At 38.5% G+C, this 19120-nt stretch overlaps 1 protein-coding gene across 1 annotated transcript in view; it reads left to right on the top strand.

The window, feature by feature from the left end:
- E(Pc) (Enhancer of Polycomb) overlaps nucleotides 1-19120 on the top strand; it is a 460358-nt gene that overhangs the window by 293743 nt on the left and 147495 nt on the right. Inside the window, exon 7 of the mRNA XM_067148053.1 lies at nucleotides 12830-13114. Coding sequence (XP_067004154.1) covers nucleotides 12830-13114 — 285 coding nt within the window. The remainder of the gene's footprint in view (nucleotides 1-12829; nucleotides 13115-19120) is intronic.

The raw sequence follows: 19120 nt of genomic DNA on the forward strand, positions 1-19120 counted from the left end.
GCTTAAGTTTTATTTTTTACTATTTGCTTAACGTCGCACCGGCACAGATAGGTCTTATGGCGAGGATGGGATCGGAAAGGCCTAGGAATGGGAAGGAAGAGCCCGTGTCCTTAATTAAAAGTACAGCCCCAGCATTTGCCTGGTTTGAAAATGGGAAACCACGGAAAGCTATCTTCAGGGCTGCCGACAGTGGGGTTCAAACCCACTATATCCCGGATGCAAGCTCACAGCTGCGGGGTCCTACCCGCACAGCCAACTCGTCCTGTTAGGCTCAAGTAAGAATGTTATAATTTAAGATGTAAAACCCTCCTCATAATATTATCTTCTTAAATATTACTGCTTTTACAAACTCATTCTAAGTTAACATTATCTGAACAAATAAAAATTTAAAGTGCGTTCTAATTTATCTCTAATATGAGCACCATGATTTACACCGGAAAAAAATAAAATGAAATTGAAAGTAAAGCACTTGCAAACAAAAAAGATTAATATCATAGTGAAAAGTTAATTTGATTAGCGTTTTCTAATGCAGACTAGGATTGACAAAATTGTAATGAGCTTTGTTTAGACTTTATATTGTCAGATTTTTCTGGAATAGCATATTAACAATTGCATTCTTTTATTATAAAGCAAGTGGGAAAAATTGGAGAAATTAAGACATACGATACTAATAAATCATTTTTCAGATAATTGATAATTTGAAGCAATACCTTACCCTAATATTAGAAGGTTTTATCAAGTTGTATGAATCATATCTTACGGATTCTAGGCCCAGGTTTATCAAGTTTGTAATACCGCTATACAGTTTGTATGAAAAATATGTAGTCTTTTTCAGAACAGCTTTTTAGTTCTAAACAATTATCCCCAATGAATTGGAAAAAAAAAAAAACAAGAAAAAGAAGCCTAAATATTCTAAATTTCATGTCCATGTGTTCTCTGAATCAACCACCCTATAATCTGTTTAGTTCTCGATTATGGTAAATGAAAGTTATTTTTGAACAGTTCAATTTCTACTCACATGTGAACAGAAATACCAGATCCCTTCTGATAGCAGTCTGTACAGATGAAGGCTGCACACGAATTCACCCTCGTGAATATCTTTCCATTCCACAGGTAATGCCTAACTTTAGGCCTAATATTGCCGATCAATTTAACTAACGTAATGTGTCAGTTTCCACATTCCTTGAAAATATTTGACAATATATTATCACTCCGTCACATATAATACCAAACCAGATCCACTAACAGGCATGATTCAAATCGAAAACATGCAAGGGTCTGTAAACATTACCACGTGCTAGCCATGCATTCGAAGCTGAAGCGCCCGCAACATGGCGATGCGCGGAAGTGTTCAATATTCCGCTTAGCATCAGCGCGCTCTGTGAATCTAGATAAGTAATATTAAAGTCTTTGGGCGTTGATGATACCAATTATACAGCTGTAGAGGAGTTCTGTATCATTCTCAGTAACAGTGTAAACCTCTTTCTTGGGCCTAGGAATCCGGCTACCAAGTACTATGAAGCCAGAAGGAAATGTTGCCTTGCTAACAAAGATAAGAATTATAATAAATCCTCCAATCTGGAAAGGGCATCAAAAAGAGCTTGCGAGAAATGGAGAAATAAGTATGACTATGATCTCACTCAGTACTAGTTTTACAACCAAAGCAGAAAGGCTGTTAGATGAGTTCTGGAATCAAAATGAAACTTTAGAAATCTATGACATTTTCAGTAAATTTTTTTTGTAGAGAACGCAAACCTGCGGAGTGATTATGAGTTCAGCTTGATGATTCATATAACACCATGATATCGTTCTCAAATGTGATTTTATTTGATAGAAATAAATATCACGCGAGAACACGTTCACTTCCTTGTATAAATTACTTTATTGTCACTGTAAGTCACAACACAAAATTATACACACTAGCAAATGACATTACAACACTTAACCCTTTCCACTCGAATTATTTGTAAGTCCTGATTTCTCCCTACTCGTATTTATTTCTGTCAGCATTCTTCATTTTTTTAAACCTTGTATTAAGTACTGGTTTTAACAATATATACAGGAAGGAACTACAAAATTAATTAATTTATGGTATTTACAATGCACAAAATAATGTTTTTCACTTTCTTAACGGTATGCCTTGAGTGTGTGGAAGCGTTCAAAGCAAATGCCTGGATGGAGCCCTGGTTGCTTCTCACAGGTTTTACAGAAGTGGACTGTCTCTCTCCTCCCTCCAACAACTTTCCTGTCACTGCAAACCTTGCAATCTTTAGTTTTTCCTTCAGGATGGGGGTACAGCAAGTGTAGCTTGACATTCAGCCTCACTTCTTCATCCGTTGAGGAAGGTCTTCCCCTTTTCCTGCTCTGTGTATTCTGCACATTTCCTACAAGTTGTCTTACCAAGTTTTTCCTGAACTTCAGATGGGTGATTCCATTGTTACCTTCTTTGAAGAGTAGGAAGGCATTCACTATTGTGATCTCCAGAAGCCAGAAGAACATTTTTCTCCACCACTTCACTGATTTACGTGTGAATGGGTATGAGCTAGCATAGTGGTCAGAAAGATCAACGCCCCCCATGTATTGATTATAAGGTTTCTCTACAATTTCCTCGGCACCTTGACGTCTTATTCTTTGCACAGGCTGAGTGGAATCGTCATAGAAAGTAGACAGCATAGCAATAATTCGCTTGTCCTTCCAAACCAAGCAAGAAGTGTTATCTGTTCGGAGTGCAATAATGTCATGTTGTTTCATTCTCTTTGTTGCGGCTTTTCTCACTTGTAATGGCAGACCTCTCCTATTTACCATTACAGTGCCTGTAATATGGACCTTTAGTTTCAGTAGCTCAGCAGCAAGGTCGTAACTGGTATAGAACCGGTCCGTAAAGACATGAAACCCAGTTTCGTTGGTGGCTTGCAAAACTTTTGTAACCAAATGAATAACTATCCTGCAAGTTAAGGGTAAATCTTGCCTAACAAGTGATTGTGTGGTTATTGAACCATAATATGGTTCAATACCACATACGTATCCAGTGCTCGAGTCTGACAGTACATAAATACGGAGTCCCCACTTTGTTGGTTTCTGCTTATTGTAACACTTGAACACGACACGACCCTTGAAGCCTACAGTGCTTTCATCAACACTCAGATTCTTTCCTGGAATGAAGTGTTCCCTGAATTTCGTGTCTGGGTACGACACTATATTTCTGACCTTCGAACCTCTAGATTGTGGGCCTGCCCTATCAACATCAGGGGAAGAAAGATGGAGATTCCAGAATATCTGTAGAAATCTGTCTCGAGAGAACACATCTTTGTAGAACACCTGCTTATCCAACCAGTCTTCACTAAAATAATCCTGCATTTCTGCCTTACTGTTCATCCCCATGTTGATAATTACACCAATAAATGCCTTCAGCTCTTCTAAAGTCACAGCTTTCCAAGAAAACCAGATAGATCTCTTCTGAAGTGGCGTATTTTGCTGTATTTTCATTTCGGCAAATTTGTTCGTCTCATGGACAATAGAGGTTAGCAACTGATCAGTAAAAAATAGCTGCCAGTACTCTAGTTCTATTTTAGGTCTATTGCCACACGTTATGAATCCACTCACTAACCTGAAAGGAAATTTGGGTAATCCTGCATCACCAGTTCTCCACGATCTCCAAGGTATATTTGAAGTCAGCACTGTATGACTGGGACCGGGACGAGTCATAATACTACCGCCTCCTCTATGATTTCTTGCGACACTGATATCGATATCATCACTTGAATCACTAATGGATATATCACTTTCATCGCCAGATTCAAAATTTTCGTCACTTTCATGGTCACTATCAACAAAATCAGCCGAAATAGACGCAAGAATCTCAGCTTCGGTCAGACTGTGCGCCGCCATGTTGCTTCACGCGACTGCTTTCCATTGTCAAGGAAACAGCAATTTTGCCGAGCGAAGAGAAACTAAAACACTCGTATTTTGTTTCTTTCGGTTTCCGGAAGGGACCAGCACTTACGAAACGAAGTACAAAAGTCCTGGCTTGCCAGGTAACCTAGCAATGAGCGGCGAAACATTTCGACACACGAGCTATAACGCTAAGTGACGGCTGTCAACCTCAGGTCGACACACGAGCGGAAAGGGTTAATAGCGGAGTACACTGAAGTCGATTCTGACAAGTACTGATATCAACAACACTGACTCGCACACTATAACATACGCTCTCTTGAACTCACCGACTCCGCCTCGAAGCCCGACAGTCACTCGCAGTCCATCACTTGCCTTCGAGCCCAACCTGATTGCCTCACTGACTGACTGCTCGATATATATACTGTTCGATCAACTGTCTAGAATTATTGATTTCTGGAAGGGTTCTTACAACACTCTGATGGAACACACTCGAAACATCGATCGATCAGCTAGTCAAATGGAGTACTCCAGTAATGGATCCAGCTCGAACCTTCGTTTACTGTTTACCAATACACACAGAAATTTCTCCAACATTCCTAATGTCTACATATATGTGGTTAATAAACCTTACAGTAAATTTCCAGAACCCTTCATATATACCAAATTATAGTACAATACATCTAATATATGAACATTATAGAGTTTTCTACCGCTTTCGACTATATAGATTTTGAGGTTAAACTTTTACACAATATGTTTTTGAAGTTATACAAATTTATATAATACATATATTTACAGGGAAACCCTGTGTTAGTCATATTTAATATTTAATAAAAAGACAATTTAGCGTTTAACAAAATATAATTAAAATATATTAAACATAATAATTGAAGGTTTTATACCAGTTACAATGTCGTACCTACGACTATTATCCCCCCTAAAACCTTCAATATCTATCTTGTACATTCCTTACTTTAGGTCTTAAATTATATCTAGGTGTCCTTATATCCATGTCTTCGTCTCTCTTAGCCCTCACTATTTAATTGCACTTAGGCTACCTCAATCACACTGTCCTCTCCTTGGTGCTGTCGCGGTACACATTTCGCAGTCAGATAGTTTGATCAGTGGTCACCACCTTTCCATGGGAGATCCACTGGGTCTGGCCAACAGTGTCCTTGTTCCCAGTGGCAAAGATCTGCAGGTCCTGGCGTGGCAGTCAAAGCTCCACTGACTTTCCCCTCGTTCGCACCTTTGTGTTCTGTCAGGGCTCACGCTCCTTTGTAGTCCACCGGTGTGATGCACGGGAGAGGCTCGCACGTCGCGGACTTGGTCCTGTTGAGTCTCCTCTTTTTACGGGGTGCTGAATTCAATGTTCCTACCGGCATATGGTTTCGTCCTGGTCAGGTGGCACCCTCGTCTGTTGGTTCGGACCCCATTGGCTCTCCATCTCCTTTAGAGGGTCCCCCTGGCCGTGTTGTTGCCATCGCTACAGTGATCCCGTCATCCCGTGGAGTTGCAATCTTAACGACGTCGGAGCCGCCATCACTGCTTGCAGGCTTCACCCATTTCTCCAGAGCTGTTGTGCTTCCACACAGGGCACTCAACATTTCCGCTGGGCCTTGAACTATGGACTCCACAACCACAAGCATCACTTCGAACTGCTTCCTGTCCGGTTTGTTGTTGTTCTGCATGGCATCAGTGATCACCTCGGTTCTGAAGGAGCACACTTCGTTGCCCAAGGAATTGATTTGGTCCTTTATTTTTTGAGACTGGGCCTCGATTTTCGACTTGAGTAGTGTTTTTGGACATATTATCTATGCCAAACAACCACAAAAGACCAGAATACCCTCAAAAAAGCACTGAGAGTGAACTCATGGAGTCTTAACGACTTATACAATCTGAAATCAGCTTCATGGTCCGTATCGCACTTCAATAGATTCACAATTAAGTATTTATTTATTTTCCACCTAGTCGATACAATGATTGCTTAAGGCAATTTTTAATTAATGTTAATTTTAAGGACACTTCCTCTAAAGCATTACTTTGTCAATTTTATATATTTTTCACCTAAACGGTGTTATGTGGCTGAAGATGTTGATAATATACGAAACATGTACCACTTTTGACCATTAAAAATTGCCTTAAGCAATCATTGTATCGACTAGGTGGAAAATAAATAAATACTTAATAGTGAATTTATACAATCTGGTCATATCTAAAGAAGATATTGTTTGGCAGTACAGAAAATCAAGATAGACACTGCAAGCTGTCCTGACCATGTAATCGTCTGAGCTATTAAAAACAGCACGATTTCAGAGATAATCGCAATCATCGCCACTAGAATGCTGACAACAGGGTTAGTACCATCAACTTTCAAGAAAGCCCGTACAATTCTGGTTCATAAAGGAGGTGATGTAAATGATCCCAGTAACTGGCATCCAATTACTATATGCTCAGTTATTAGACGAGTTATCGAGAAAGTTCTTGATAAACAGCTTCGGAACTACATTGTGTTTCATGACAATCAAAGGGGTTTCACCAGTACACCTGGTACTTACATAAACACCTCAATTTTAGAAGCCGTTTCACAGCACACTAGGCAAGAGAAGAACAATGCATGCATTATATTTCTGGACGTTCGAAAAGCTTTTGATAATGTCGGACATGCGCACCTTCAGAGCACATTGGAGTCGGTCGGAGTGCCCAAAAATCTGCTGAGGCTGCTAATTGCACTACAAGACGGAAACGTAACACAGATACAGACCCGAAAACAGGGAACAAAACCCATCAAAATTAATCGCGGTGTGCTTCAAGGCACCACTTTGTCACCAGCATTATTTAACATCGCTACCGATCATATTGTGGAAGAACTATTCTGAAGATTCTTCAGGGGGGGATTTGCGGTTACTCGATTGCAAACGAGCAGCCTAACCTCACTATAATGTGTTTCACCGATGATACAGTAATATTTGGGAAAAACACCGAATCTGCTGCAGAACTAGCCAGGATCGCCATAGAAAGATTTAAGGAACTTGGCCTGGACATCAGCACTTCAAAATCAGCTTGTCTCTCTATCAAGAAAGGTCAGCTAACGGAGGAGAATATCATCATAAATGACGACTGTAGCAGACAGCCAGATGGCGTCAAATTGAAATGTCTGCACACAGTAGCTGAGGCCATACGATTATTATTATTATTATTATTATTATTATTATTATTATTATTATTATTATTATTATTATTATTATTATTATTATTATTATTACTGACGACTGTGAAATTAAATCACAGTGCAACAGAAGTGCGATTCGTTACTTAGGTGTGAACTTCATTAATGAACTTAAACTGGCTCCGCAAGCCGTACTTGACAAGGCGCGAAACAAGATTGACACCCTTGTTAGCTCACCATTGCTGCAATCTGACCAGAAATTTTCAATTTTAAATAGTTGAATATCACCTACTCTTATTTACCCACTCTAAGTTACTCCCCTAAACAAGTTCCCTCAAACTTTTCTATCAGATGCTGAAAAAATATTAAAGAATGGAACTAAAGAATTATTTCCAGCAGATGTTCCGGAGAGCATGGCGTACATCGAAAGGAAATATAAAGGCCTCGGTTTGTTTCGCGCCACTTGGGAAGCCAAACTACAGCATATTAACAACTGTAATAAATTAACGCTTGCAAATAACGGCTACATTACTGCAACTAGGAACTTGGAGCAAGAACGTACAATTTGTTTGCAAGTCAACGATCAAGTTATGTTCAAAAACAGCCATCTTCCCAGTGTAAGGAAGGTCCGACAGATACTACGATGATATAGATGTTGATTCCCAAAGGGAATCTGAAATATTTGTCCCATATGAGTAAATTTATAATACCGATATAAATGGTCCATTATTGGATATTATAAATTTTTCAGCTAACTCATTCCTGGTTGCTAGCGTTTCGCCCTCGTGTGCTAGATTGGGCTTGTCAGTTCATACCTAGCACACCTACCAAGATGCTGGCTTGTGCATACAGTAGAGGCCACTGCATAGGCTACTTGGAGCCACCGGCATTGCCAATGCAATATGAGAGACTCTGTCTCATTACCAAAAATTGATGCCTGCTTGGCCATCAGATGATATAGATGTTGATTCCCATAGGGAATCTGAAATATTTGTCCCGAATGAGTAAATTTATTATACCAATATAAATGGTCCGTTATTGGACATTATAAATTTTGCAGCTAACTCATTCCTGGTTGCCAGCATTTTGCCCTCGAGACAGAAAAGTTCAGTTATGGACGACGCTGGCGCACAGAGGAAAGGGCGTTGGACTTTTCCAGGAATACACGCCAGGGAACAAATGGATAAGAGATCACCGACACTTATCCTGTGCGGAATGGAGTGAGGCCATCAAGATGACAGCGAATGTGTGCGCCGTTCGCTCCGTGCTGGGAAGGTCCCAGGACAACACCCTCTGTCGGCGTTGCCACAGAGAGCACGAAACTCTTGCCCATGTCCTAGGTGCCTGTCCTCACGGGGAGGTATTGAGAAATTCCCGCCATCTTACAATACGACACATGATCGCGACCTCGCTGAGGGTTCACGGTGCACAAAGAGGTTTCTGGCCTAGCTGCTGGTGGGAGTAACAGGCGTATTGACATGATAGCCTTTCAACCAGCTAGCAAGCAAGGACTAATGTTAGATCCCACAATACGCTTCGATTCGCACGTTGGCCAGACCGAAAAGGTGGACGCCAAGAAGAAGGCGATTCACCAGCCAACTGGTAACTACTATAAGGACTTATATCACCTAGACAATATTTCCATCCATGACTCATGATCGGAGCTCGAGGCACAATCCCTAAATTTCTTGTACAGGTATGGGATTCTCTCGCTCTCAACCGGATACGACTTCACTACATCGCTATTACCACAATACGAGGTTCAGTAACCATATTCCGCAACCATCTATATAACATTTGAAGAATCATACACCACGCCACATTCAAAATTCGTTCCAAACTTATTCCTGAGCCTTGTGATGGTTATTTCTATCTGATATACTAGCAAACTTAGAAGATAAAATACTGTGTAGTCAAAATACGTTGTCTTTGTGGCAGCCTCCTCATGGGGGAAGTTGTATTAATAATTAATTATTATTATTATTATTGTTCTGTGGTTTATAGTGGACCGCAGAGGTGAAAGAAGGTGCCGGGATGAATGGGTCTAACTACAATGTCAAGAAAAGAATTTAAACTTAAACTGAAGGTTATATTTTCTTAAATTCAACCTTAACAAATTTTCATAACAATGAAACATCAGGTACAATGAAAAATTTTAGACAAGACAAGAAAATTCAAAATTTAGTGACAGTTTAAAAATCAGGGCTTCACGCCCCTCGCTTTTCAATTCTTGAGCTTTTAGCTCAAATTTACAACAGAGCACAAATTTTCTCGAGGGCAGAAATCCCTCAATACATTTAGCGCTTGCTCCCAACTTACAATATCAAGCCTCCCAGAGGCACTTTTACAACACTTGAAAAGAGCTGACGTGCTCTCAGTTTTCCAAACCTATTCAAGGCAATATCAGAAAATTACAATCACTCGCCATCAAGGTACAACTTTCAAATTTGAAACAGGGGTATCTAGTACCCAACCTATTGGGCCTTTGCGGAAAAGAACGGGTTAAGTAAATGGCCCGAAACACAAATTGAAAGGAGGCGTGTATTTGTACTCCTAGATATGAATTCTTAAAACCTAAAGGGCACTAGGCCGATGAAACAGGGGCTATTCCCAAATTGCTGATGTTGCACGCATGGAAATAACTTTAACACATTGCAGAAACAAAAAACTGGCACCTCAAACTAAGATGAAGGGGAGCTCGAGCGGGTGTATCACTCACTATCCCCGATTTACAGTTAAAAATTTTATGAATTAATTACATAAGCCGGCAGAAGTTAAATTTTTAGGAAAGAAGGTTACATAGTTAATGATTCGGACCTTTCCCTCGGGTTAAACTGCAGAGCTAGCAAGTAATAAAGATGTTATGTGGCAATTACCTTGTAGAAGTTCTAGCTACTCATGAAGAGGCCTCCCGCCTCCTGCTTGACACACACACTCAGTAAGATGACGATCTTGGCCAAGAGACGAGAAAATCCTCAGTATATAAACCCTCGGGGAAAGTTCGAGATCATTCATGAATAATCAAGACACACCCACAGAATTTTATTGGTAGATTTCAAAAGTAACACTCAGGATCAAAGAAGAAGACTGTGATTGGTAGAAAATTAATTACAGAAATTAGGGATTGGCTAGATTCAAAACTGTTGGAAATAAAAAGGAAATATTGCCAACCCAAAAATAAATGAACATCAAATAGTAAAAAAAAAAAAATCTTTTGAATACAAAACTTCTTTAAATCAAAAGTTCTTTCACTTCGTACCAGGGTGCATGATCATAGTTTTTAGTAGTGACATCTATGGAAGAATGTCCAAACTTCTTGATGAATGGCAAACAAAACAATTAGAAATATAGTCAGTTCAGGAAACTTAACAATAACAAAATTACATCATATTTTAGTGGTGACATCTTCTGAGTAGCTTTATAAGTCGGTCTAGTTTCAACTTCGCGGTTTCTCCAGTAGAGGAGTTCTTTTAGGCGCTAGATTTTAATGCGCGGTGTAGAGGTGTACCTCCCGGTACAATAATAATAATAATAATAATAATAATAATAATAATAATAATAATAATAATCCAACAATTCAACACTCAAAAGCTGAAACAGAACTGCTGCAAGTACCAAGAACTAACGAACATTGAAACAACTGAATGGAAGCAAATGCAGAAGACCATGGTAGAAGCAGCAAAAGAAACAGCATTATTCAAGAAATTATGAAAACATCCATGGTGGAATGAAAGATGTGAACAGGCAATATCACTCAGACTACAAACATGGAAAAAATCGTACTCATCAAAGAAAGAGAAAGATTACAATCGCTTCAAAGAACAAAGAAAACCCATTGTTATTATTATTATTATTATTATTATTATTATTATTATTATTATTATTATTATTATTATTATTATTATTATTATTATTATTACTACTACTACTACTACTACTACAAAGCTAGAACCAATAGTCCTCACAGGCTCCTCTCCCTCCTGCATAGCTGTTGGCTTAGTCACTCGCATCCACCACTCCGGTTCCAAAATAATTGGATGACCCTGTAATATCTCAGGGTCTGATGTTGCTGCTTATATTGTGCCAGTTGAATTGGGCATCAGATGTCAACTTTTTATGTTGTACACTATAAGACGATAATGTTGACACATATTTTATAATACTAATGTAAACAAGTATAAACCCCATTTTACGTTAAAAATAGGTACACAAGGCAACATATTTCACACAACAAGGAATTTTAAATTCAGAAAAATCCTTTCTATTTTAATAAGTATTTTTAACTCCTGGTCCAATTGGACTAGTTTTACAAAAATGTAACGTCCCAGAATTAATGCAAGAAATGTAAAAACTTACTTGGTGTTTTTAGATTAGATACAATGAAACGGTATGCCTCAATACTATAGATTTTTAAGCCTGTACAGCAATTACAAACACTAGTGTATATAAGTGTAAACTTTATCTCAGTTTTATAATTAATGTGAACAAGTGTAAAATCCACTTGATGTTCAATAACCTAGACATAACAAAGTTATATACTTCACACAATGATATTTTTAAGCCAATAGATGAATCCACTAATATATCAACAAACAATCTTTCAATGTCTGATTCAATTGGACTATTAATGAAGGTATAATCTCCCATATGTGATGTTTTTGTAATTATATAAATCTTTTTGTGTGTCAGCTGAGGATGATCCCCTAGGGATCGAAACTGGTACTGACAGAATTTACTACTTTAGTAAATAAATTAATGTATTGATAAGGTGGAGACTTCTCAATTACTTTTGTGTTGTAGTATCTATCAATACGGACATGAAGCTAATAGATTATAATAGATGGCATTAATGGTATGGTTTTTTTAATATAGGAACCTTGAACTTCCTAAATTGGCTGCTTAGTAGTGTCTACCAGTAGTTTGTCTTAAAATGATATATTTTCTCTGGAGGGAGTGACAACTGACCAACATAGAGCATGGCATTATCCAGCTCTACTGCTGAGTCAGAGAACATTTAAAAGTACAGTTTGATGTAAAGATGTAAAATATTTGTGCCTATGTTTCTTGTGGAATAAATACATGCTCTTCATTGTCACTTTTTATCATAAGACTTCCCACAGGCAAATAAAGTTGTGTAAGGTTTACTCCAATCACAAAACCAAGAGACAGACTATTACTAGATATGTACATTCTTGTTGTCAAGAAAGATTGCGTTCAGACAATATCTCACAGCATAAATTCAAATTTTGCAAGATTTTGTTTGCTGTAGATGTAATGTAATACAGTGCTTTGTTGCATTCTCTTCTTATAGCTAGTAGGTTTTCTTTGGTCATAGCCTTGTTCTTTTACATAGTTGGCTGATTTCTTGACAGATTCCAAAATAACAGATAAGTGAAATATGATATTTTTTGCCAATGTTTTCTGTTTTAATTAGAGTACAGTTCTGAAACTAGTATCATTGTCTGGATTACAAAACAGTAAAATAGATTTCACAAAAAGAAGTTTAAGGTTTTTTTTTTTTTTTGCACTAATTATATTTAGATTTTTGGAATACTCAAATAGAGAGTAGAATGTTGAGCTGCTGCCAAAAAAGGTATCAAATGAGTAACTTTAGTAGCTAAGAAATTATCAAGGTTTATCCAACACACTGCATTGGTAGGGAAAATGGCTTGGCACTTTTAGCACAGGACTATGTGAAATGGTTAGTTTTTTTCTCACAGCTTGCCTTCATCATCTCAATGACTCTTGTGCATGTAATCTTTGCAGGATGAAGTGGCACCTAGAAAAGAGAAGCGTCAGTACAAGAAACGAAAGCATAAAGCCTCTGTTGGTGCAACTACTGTTGGTTCCCATGGACACCATGGTGGCAGGGGGAGTACTGCTCATCCTGGCAGTAGCCTTGACCTTCTGGGTTATGGTAGCGGTGAAATACCAAGCTCGGAAGAAGAGGTAGAGTCAGCAGTGGCAACGCAAGCCTCAGAGGAGGATGAAGCAGACTCCGTGGATGGTTTGTTTGCCTTCCGACGAAAGAAGTTCTGCAACTATCATGCTGTGAGTATTTCAGCTTTATATATAGAATGAGCAGATGTACTGTTGCATCTAGTAAAACTGTGGTGATCAATGGCATTAATTGCTGTGATACAATATTGAAATCTGTGAAATTAAGATATGGTTGTGATTTTTATAAACAATTAACTGTTTCTGAAGCCCGAGTAAATAATCAGAGGCTATCTGCTAACCTACATATAGAAATTGAAACTTTAGCATTTTAACACATTGTTGTCCAGTCAGGCACTATTCCATTCTTTCCTGTGGACCAGGTAACTGAAGTACACACCTAGCACGAGACGTAGGATAAAACATAAACATTTAGTTTATTTTCCGGGTTGAACTGTGTTGCTGTTTCCTGTACATTACGTACAGTTTGCCGACGTTTCAAATACATTGCAGTATTCTTTGTCACGGCGACTGAAATACCCCTACTCAATCCGAGGTAATCAGTCTCCCAGGCAAAAATCACACTACAAAGAGTGATTCTTGACCTTGATCTATATATCCTAGCCTTTCTGGCTGACGTAAGTCCCCTGGCTGTCTCGTGAGAATTCTGGAAGGTATGTGTCACAGCCAGGTCGTGGGGCTCACCCGCGTCGTTATATAATAGGAGGTTCGACCTGCGTGTTTATGTTGTGGTCTGTATGTCTTAATCTATGTATGATAGGTATCCAAGAATTACCGATTTTATATCCTTCTTCTAAATTCATATTGTTTGGGTGTTTCTTGATTTTGATAGCCTCGCGGATTTTCCTTTCCAGATTCCAAGGAATAGCTGCTAGGATGGGGTTCTTGTCAAATGATATTCCATGTCTTGTTTCGTAGGAATGCTTGGCTACTACTGAAATATCCGTGTTTTGATTCTTGGTGTGACGGATATGTTCTTTTAGGCGGGTGGAGATGAGACGTTTTGTGTCACCAACGTAGCACTTTCCGCAGCTACATTCAATGTGGTATACTCCAAGAGCCTGTAGTTCTCTTGTGTCTTTACTGGTAGTAGATAACGGGGTAACTTCCGGTGTGGTTTTTATGTCGTATTTGTCCATTATCTTGCCGATCCTGTCTGTAGTGTTTATAATGTGTGGAAGTATCACTGTTTTTTGGCAGGACAGTTCTTGTTTCCCGTTGTTTTCTCCTACGGCGACCTCTTCTTTGTTTTCTGCTGATTTTCTAAAGACTCGTCGGATGTTATTGAGTGAGTAGCCATTTCTCATGAAGGTTTTCGTGAGGTGTTCTTTCTCTTCTTCGAGGTGTTCTATGTGTGATATCGCTATGGCCCTGTTAACGAGTGATGTTAGAACAGCCTGCTTTTGTGATGGGTGGTGATGAGAAGAGGCGTGCAGGTACCTGTCTCTGTGTGGGGGTTTCCTGTATACTGCGTGACTCAGAGTCCCATTGATGTTGCGTTTTACTAGGACATCCAGGAACGGTAGTTTTCCGTTTACTTCGATTTCCATGGTGAACTGAATATTTACATGAATAGAGTTGAAATGGTCGAGAAATAGCTGCAGGTTGTTGCTCCCGTGAGGCCAGATCACGAACGTGTCATCCACATAACGGAGAAAACATTTCAGTTTCAGGGTACATGTGGCTAAGGCTTTCTGTTCGAAGTGTTCCATATACATGTTTGTTATTATTGGTGAGAGCAGCAACCCCATCGCGGCCCCTTCTGTCTGTTCGTAGAACTCCCCGTTGAAGTAGAAATAAGTGGCGTTAAGGCATTCTTTAGCTAGTGTTGACAGGTCTTCTGGAAGTTTCTGGTCTAATAGCGGAAATACTTCTGCTAGCGGCACCTTGGTGAAAAGTGACATGACGTCAAAATAAGTCAGTACTTTATATTGATTGGTCCTTAAGGAGCTGGATGAAATGTCAAAAGTCCTTCACGTAGGTTTCAGTGTGTCCTGTATGTGGCTGAAGTAGTCCAGCAAGGTAACAGGCGATATCCTGTGTCGGAGATCCTATAGCGCTAACGATAGGTCACAGAGGTATGCCTCTCACAGATTCTACATACAGGAAAATAAGGAACCCTATCAACCGCATTAAGAACAAACTCCACAGACTGGTAAAAATTTCCAGTATCCCAGCTGATATACAGAAGAAACTGATCTCCTCGGACACCATACCTCCTAAATTGTATGGCCTCCCTAAAATCCATAAAGAAAGCATCACTGAAATGTAAAAAATTCCATATCTGTTCAAAACGATTCTGGCTCATAACTTCAACAAAACCAGGCATTCGTGTCTTTTTATTTCTCCAATAGTCCATTGTAGTGTCCTTAACTTGACCCATTGAAATTATTAGAGCCATTAACGTCTTCATTTCCACCACATTTATATTTTTCCATTTCAGGAATTTGGAAGAGGTTGTGTACCTCCCAGAATTGGGTTCATAATAGAGATTTGATAGTTCCACAGATAGCTGAAAAAGTCATCGCCAAGGAAATGATCTACTACCTTTGGGGTACTCGCAGGATTATAGGCCATATAAGCCAGGCCAGTAAAATCTGTAAACGGTTCTAGGATTTCTATTTTGTTCTTATTTGTCCTTCCATCAGTCTCATTGTCGCTACCATCATTGTCAACTTCACTCGTATTTTTACTGTGGTCAGCAGACTCATCTGAGCTGAATATTGCACTTTCAGTTCTGCACTTATATGTTGATGTTCCCTCACTAATAATGACACTCTCCGCAATCACTAGAGACATCAGATAAAATGTCAGCGTGCAGTTCTCCCAATATTTCATCATCGCTCAAGCTGTCTTTGCTACGGCACGCCATGCTGAGACCTGACAATACACACGGTCAAACAGTACTGAATGTTATGAAACCTCACTTCCTGTACCAAAATCATTGTCGAGGAGATCAAAATCAAATCAAAATCTCTTTATTTGCAAATGAGGTGTCTACCTCGGTGGCAAATGGTACACTAAAATACATTATTGTCAAGCACTAAATTTTAAATTAACAAGAGACAAAGAAAATTTTCCTAGAATACAATATTATACAATTTACGCTAATAATTTGTTCTATTAAACACATACATCATCCTTAATAAATTTATATTGTTTACAAAATTCTACTTATAATATCTTACAAACATAGTCAACTCATATACAGTATGTGAAATTACTTCTAATAATAATATACAACTGGTATAAGATTAAAATTAACATTGAATTCCCAACCAAGTTCCTTTAACATTTCTGATACACTACTCTTTCTCCTGAAATCCCCTGTTACAAACCTTGCTGCTTTCCTCTGTACACCATCTAGTTCTTTTATTAGGTATTCTTGGTGAGGATCCCAAACACTGTTTGCATATTCCAATAATGGACGAACCATACTTAAGTAACTTTTTTCTTTTAATTCTTTGTTGCATCCTTTAAGTAGCCTCATTATGACATGTAACGATCTGTATGCTTTCCCAACAATGTCATCAACATGACCCTTCTAGTGCAAATTACTTTCAAATCTCACACCTAAGTATTTGCACTTGCCATCTTTAGGGATAACTACCTCATCCAAAGTATATTCAAATTCAGTTTTAAAGCTCCTGTTTGTAAATGTTGTAACAGTTGATTTGCCTTCATTAACCTTCATATTATTTTCTTCAACCCATTCTTGGATACTCTCAATGTCCCTTTGTAATTCTGAGCAATCCTCAATGTTATTTATTTCCCTATAAACAATTATGTCATCTGCATACAATCTTATTTTCGATGTTATATTGTTCCCTAAATCATTTGCGTATATTAAGAAAAGTAACGGACCGGTTATACTACCCTGTGCAATTCCCTTCCAAACTTTCTCTTCCTGTGATATATAATTTCCTACTTTGACTTTCTGAACCCTTGAATTTAGAAATGTTCTTATCCAACGTATAACCCTTACGTCCAGTCCTATTCCCTCCAATTTCTTTAATAATATTCCATGTTCCACTCTATCAAAGGCTTTGGAAAGATCTATGGCTATGCAATCTAACTGGCCTCCTGAATCCAACTGATCTGATATGTCCTGCTGAAATCCCACCAGTTGTGCCCCACAAGAAAATTTCTTTCTAAATCCATACTGGCTCCTCATGAACCAATTTTTATCATCACATATCCCTCTGATGTACTTTGCTATTAAACTCTCCAGTATTTTACAAACTATACTGGTCAGGCTGATTGGTCTGTAGTTCTCTGGTTTCCTTTTATCACCCTTTCCCTTATAAATTGGTATTATTATAGATTCCTTCCATTCCTTTGGTATTACACTATTATTTATGACATAGTCAAAGATAAATTTTAAATAAGGCACTATATACCACCCCATCGTCTTTAATACCTCCCCAGTAATTTGATCACTTCCTGCTGCTTTTCCTTGCTGAAGCAGTTGGATTTCTCTGAAAATATCTTCATTTGTGAATGAGAAGCTTCTTGTTTCCCTATGTGTCTCTCCCTCTTTATCTTCAGTTATGGTTTCCAAGTCCTGACAATCTTCTACTGAATCTCTGAATTCCCTACTGAAGAGGTTTGCTTTCTCAGTATCTGTTAAATAGTGTTCACCCCCTTCTCCCACCATTGTAGGAATTTGGATTCCTTTTCCTTTTTGATTCCTAATATATGAATACAGCTTTTTCCATTTCCCTTTGTGGTCATTACCCTCTCGAAGAATGCCATTCATATAATTCTCTTTTGCTTCCTTTTTCACTCTATTCAGTTCCCTCATTAGCTGTTTTCTAGTTTCTCTATTCTCCCTACCCTCTTTGATTTTCCTGTTTACTATTCTACATTTTCTTTTTAATTTTCTTATTTCCCTTGTATAATAAACAGGGTCTGAGGTCATTTTACCCTTCTTAACAGGTACAAATCTCTTCTCTCCTTCCCAAATGATTCCTTTAAATTTAGCCCAAAGTGTATCCACATTACTCCCTTCACTTATCCAACAACTGAATTGTGATTTAAGGTAAGTCCCAAATTCATCAACTTTAGTTTTTCTGTATAATTTCTTGTCTTGTGTGACCCTCTTATTAAGCCTTTTTGGTACCAGTCCTACATCCATTATTACAGCCTTATGGTTACCTATTCCTTCAATTACCTCAGTTTTATCAACAATTTCCCATGGTTTAACCAAGAATACATCTAGTAAGTTATTGAGACGAGTCGGTTCTTGTACTACTTGTGTAAATCCTCCCTCCCAAATTAACTTATTTGCCAGTTTCTGTTCATGGGCTTCACTTGCAGCTCCATTCCATTCAACTTCAGGCAAGTTTAGATCTCCCCCAATTATTACCATATCATTATTATTGTTTTTATGAGTATAATCTATTATTTTCTCAAAGATTTCCATGTCTCTTTCCTCTCTTCCAGGCCTGTATGTTCCTATAATTCCCACCTCCTTCATATTATGACAAACTAATTTTATCCCTAATATTTCATCCCTTTCATCGGTAAACCATTCATGTGAACAGTAAGTTTCCTTCACCAGAATAAACACCCCCCCTCCCTTTTTATCTCCTCGGTCTCTACGATAGACTGTGTACCCTTCTGGAAATACTTCTCTATTACCCACCCCTTCTCTCAACCATGATTCTACTCCTATCACCACATCAGTCTCGTAAGATTCCATCAATGTACCAAATTTTAATTGTTTATTTACTACACTCTGACAGTTTACCAAGAGCAATCTCAGACCTCCTTCCTCCCTAAAACTTGACTGTTGCAATTGGGTAACGTTTGACTCATGAGTTGAGAACGTCCCTGGAACCCAGATCCTTGTACATAGATCTTGATTTAACTGTCTGGGTTTTCTGGCAAGTTTCCCTGTATGTGCCAGTTTAGTGGTATGGGTTTTCTTAAGTACAGATTAGTTTGCAAATCTCTGTTGATAATTGTAGCAATTTGTCTACAGAGATTTGCTTTTCCATTACCATTCAGATGTAACCCATGCCTAGTAAACATTTGCCTGCCAAGACCTAAAGTATCTACTACATAGACATTTCTAAAACTCTTACATAATCTCTT

The sequence above is a fragment of the Anabrus simplex genome, chromosome 5, assembly GCF_040414725.1.
Source record: "Anabrus simplex isolate iqAnaSimp1 chromosome 5, ASM4041472v1, whole genome shotgun sequence".
Classification (NCBI taxonomy): domain Eukaryota; kingdom Metazoa; phylum Arthropoda; class Insecta; order Orthoptera; family Tettigoniidae; genus Anabrus; species Anabrus simplex.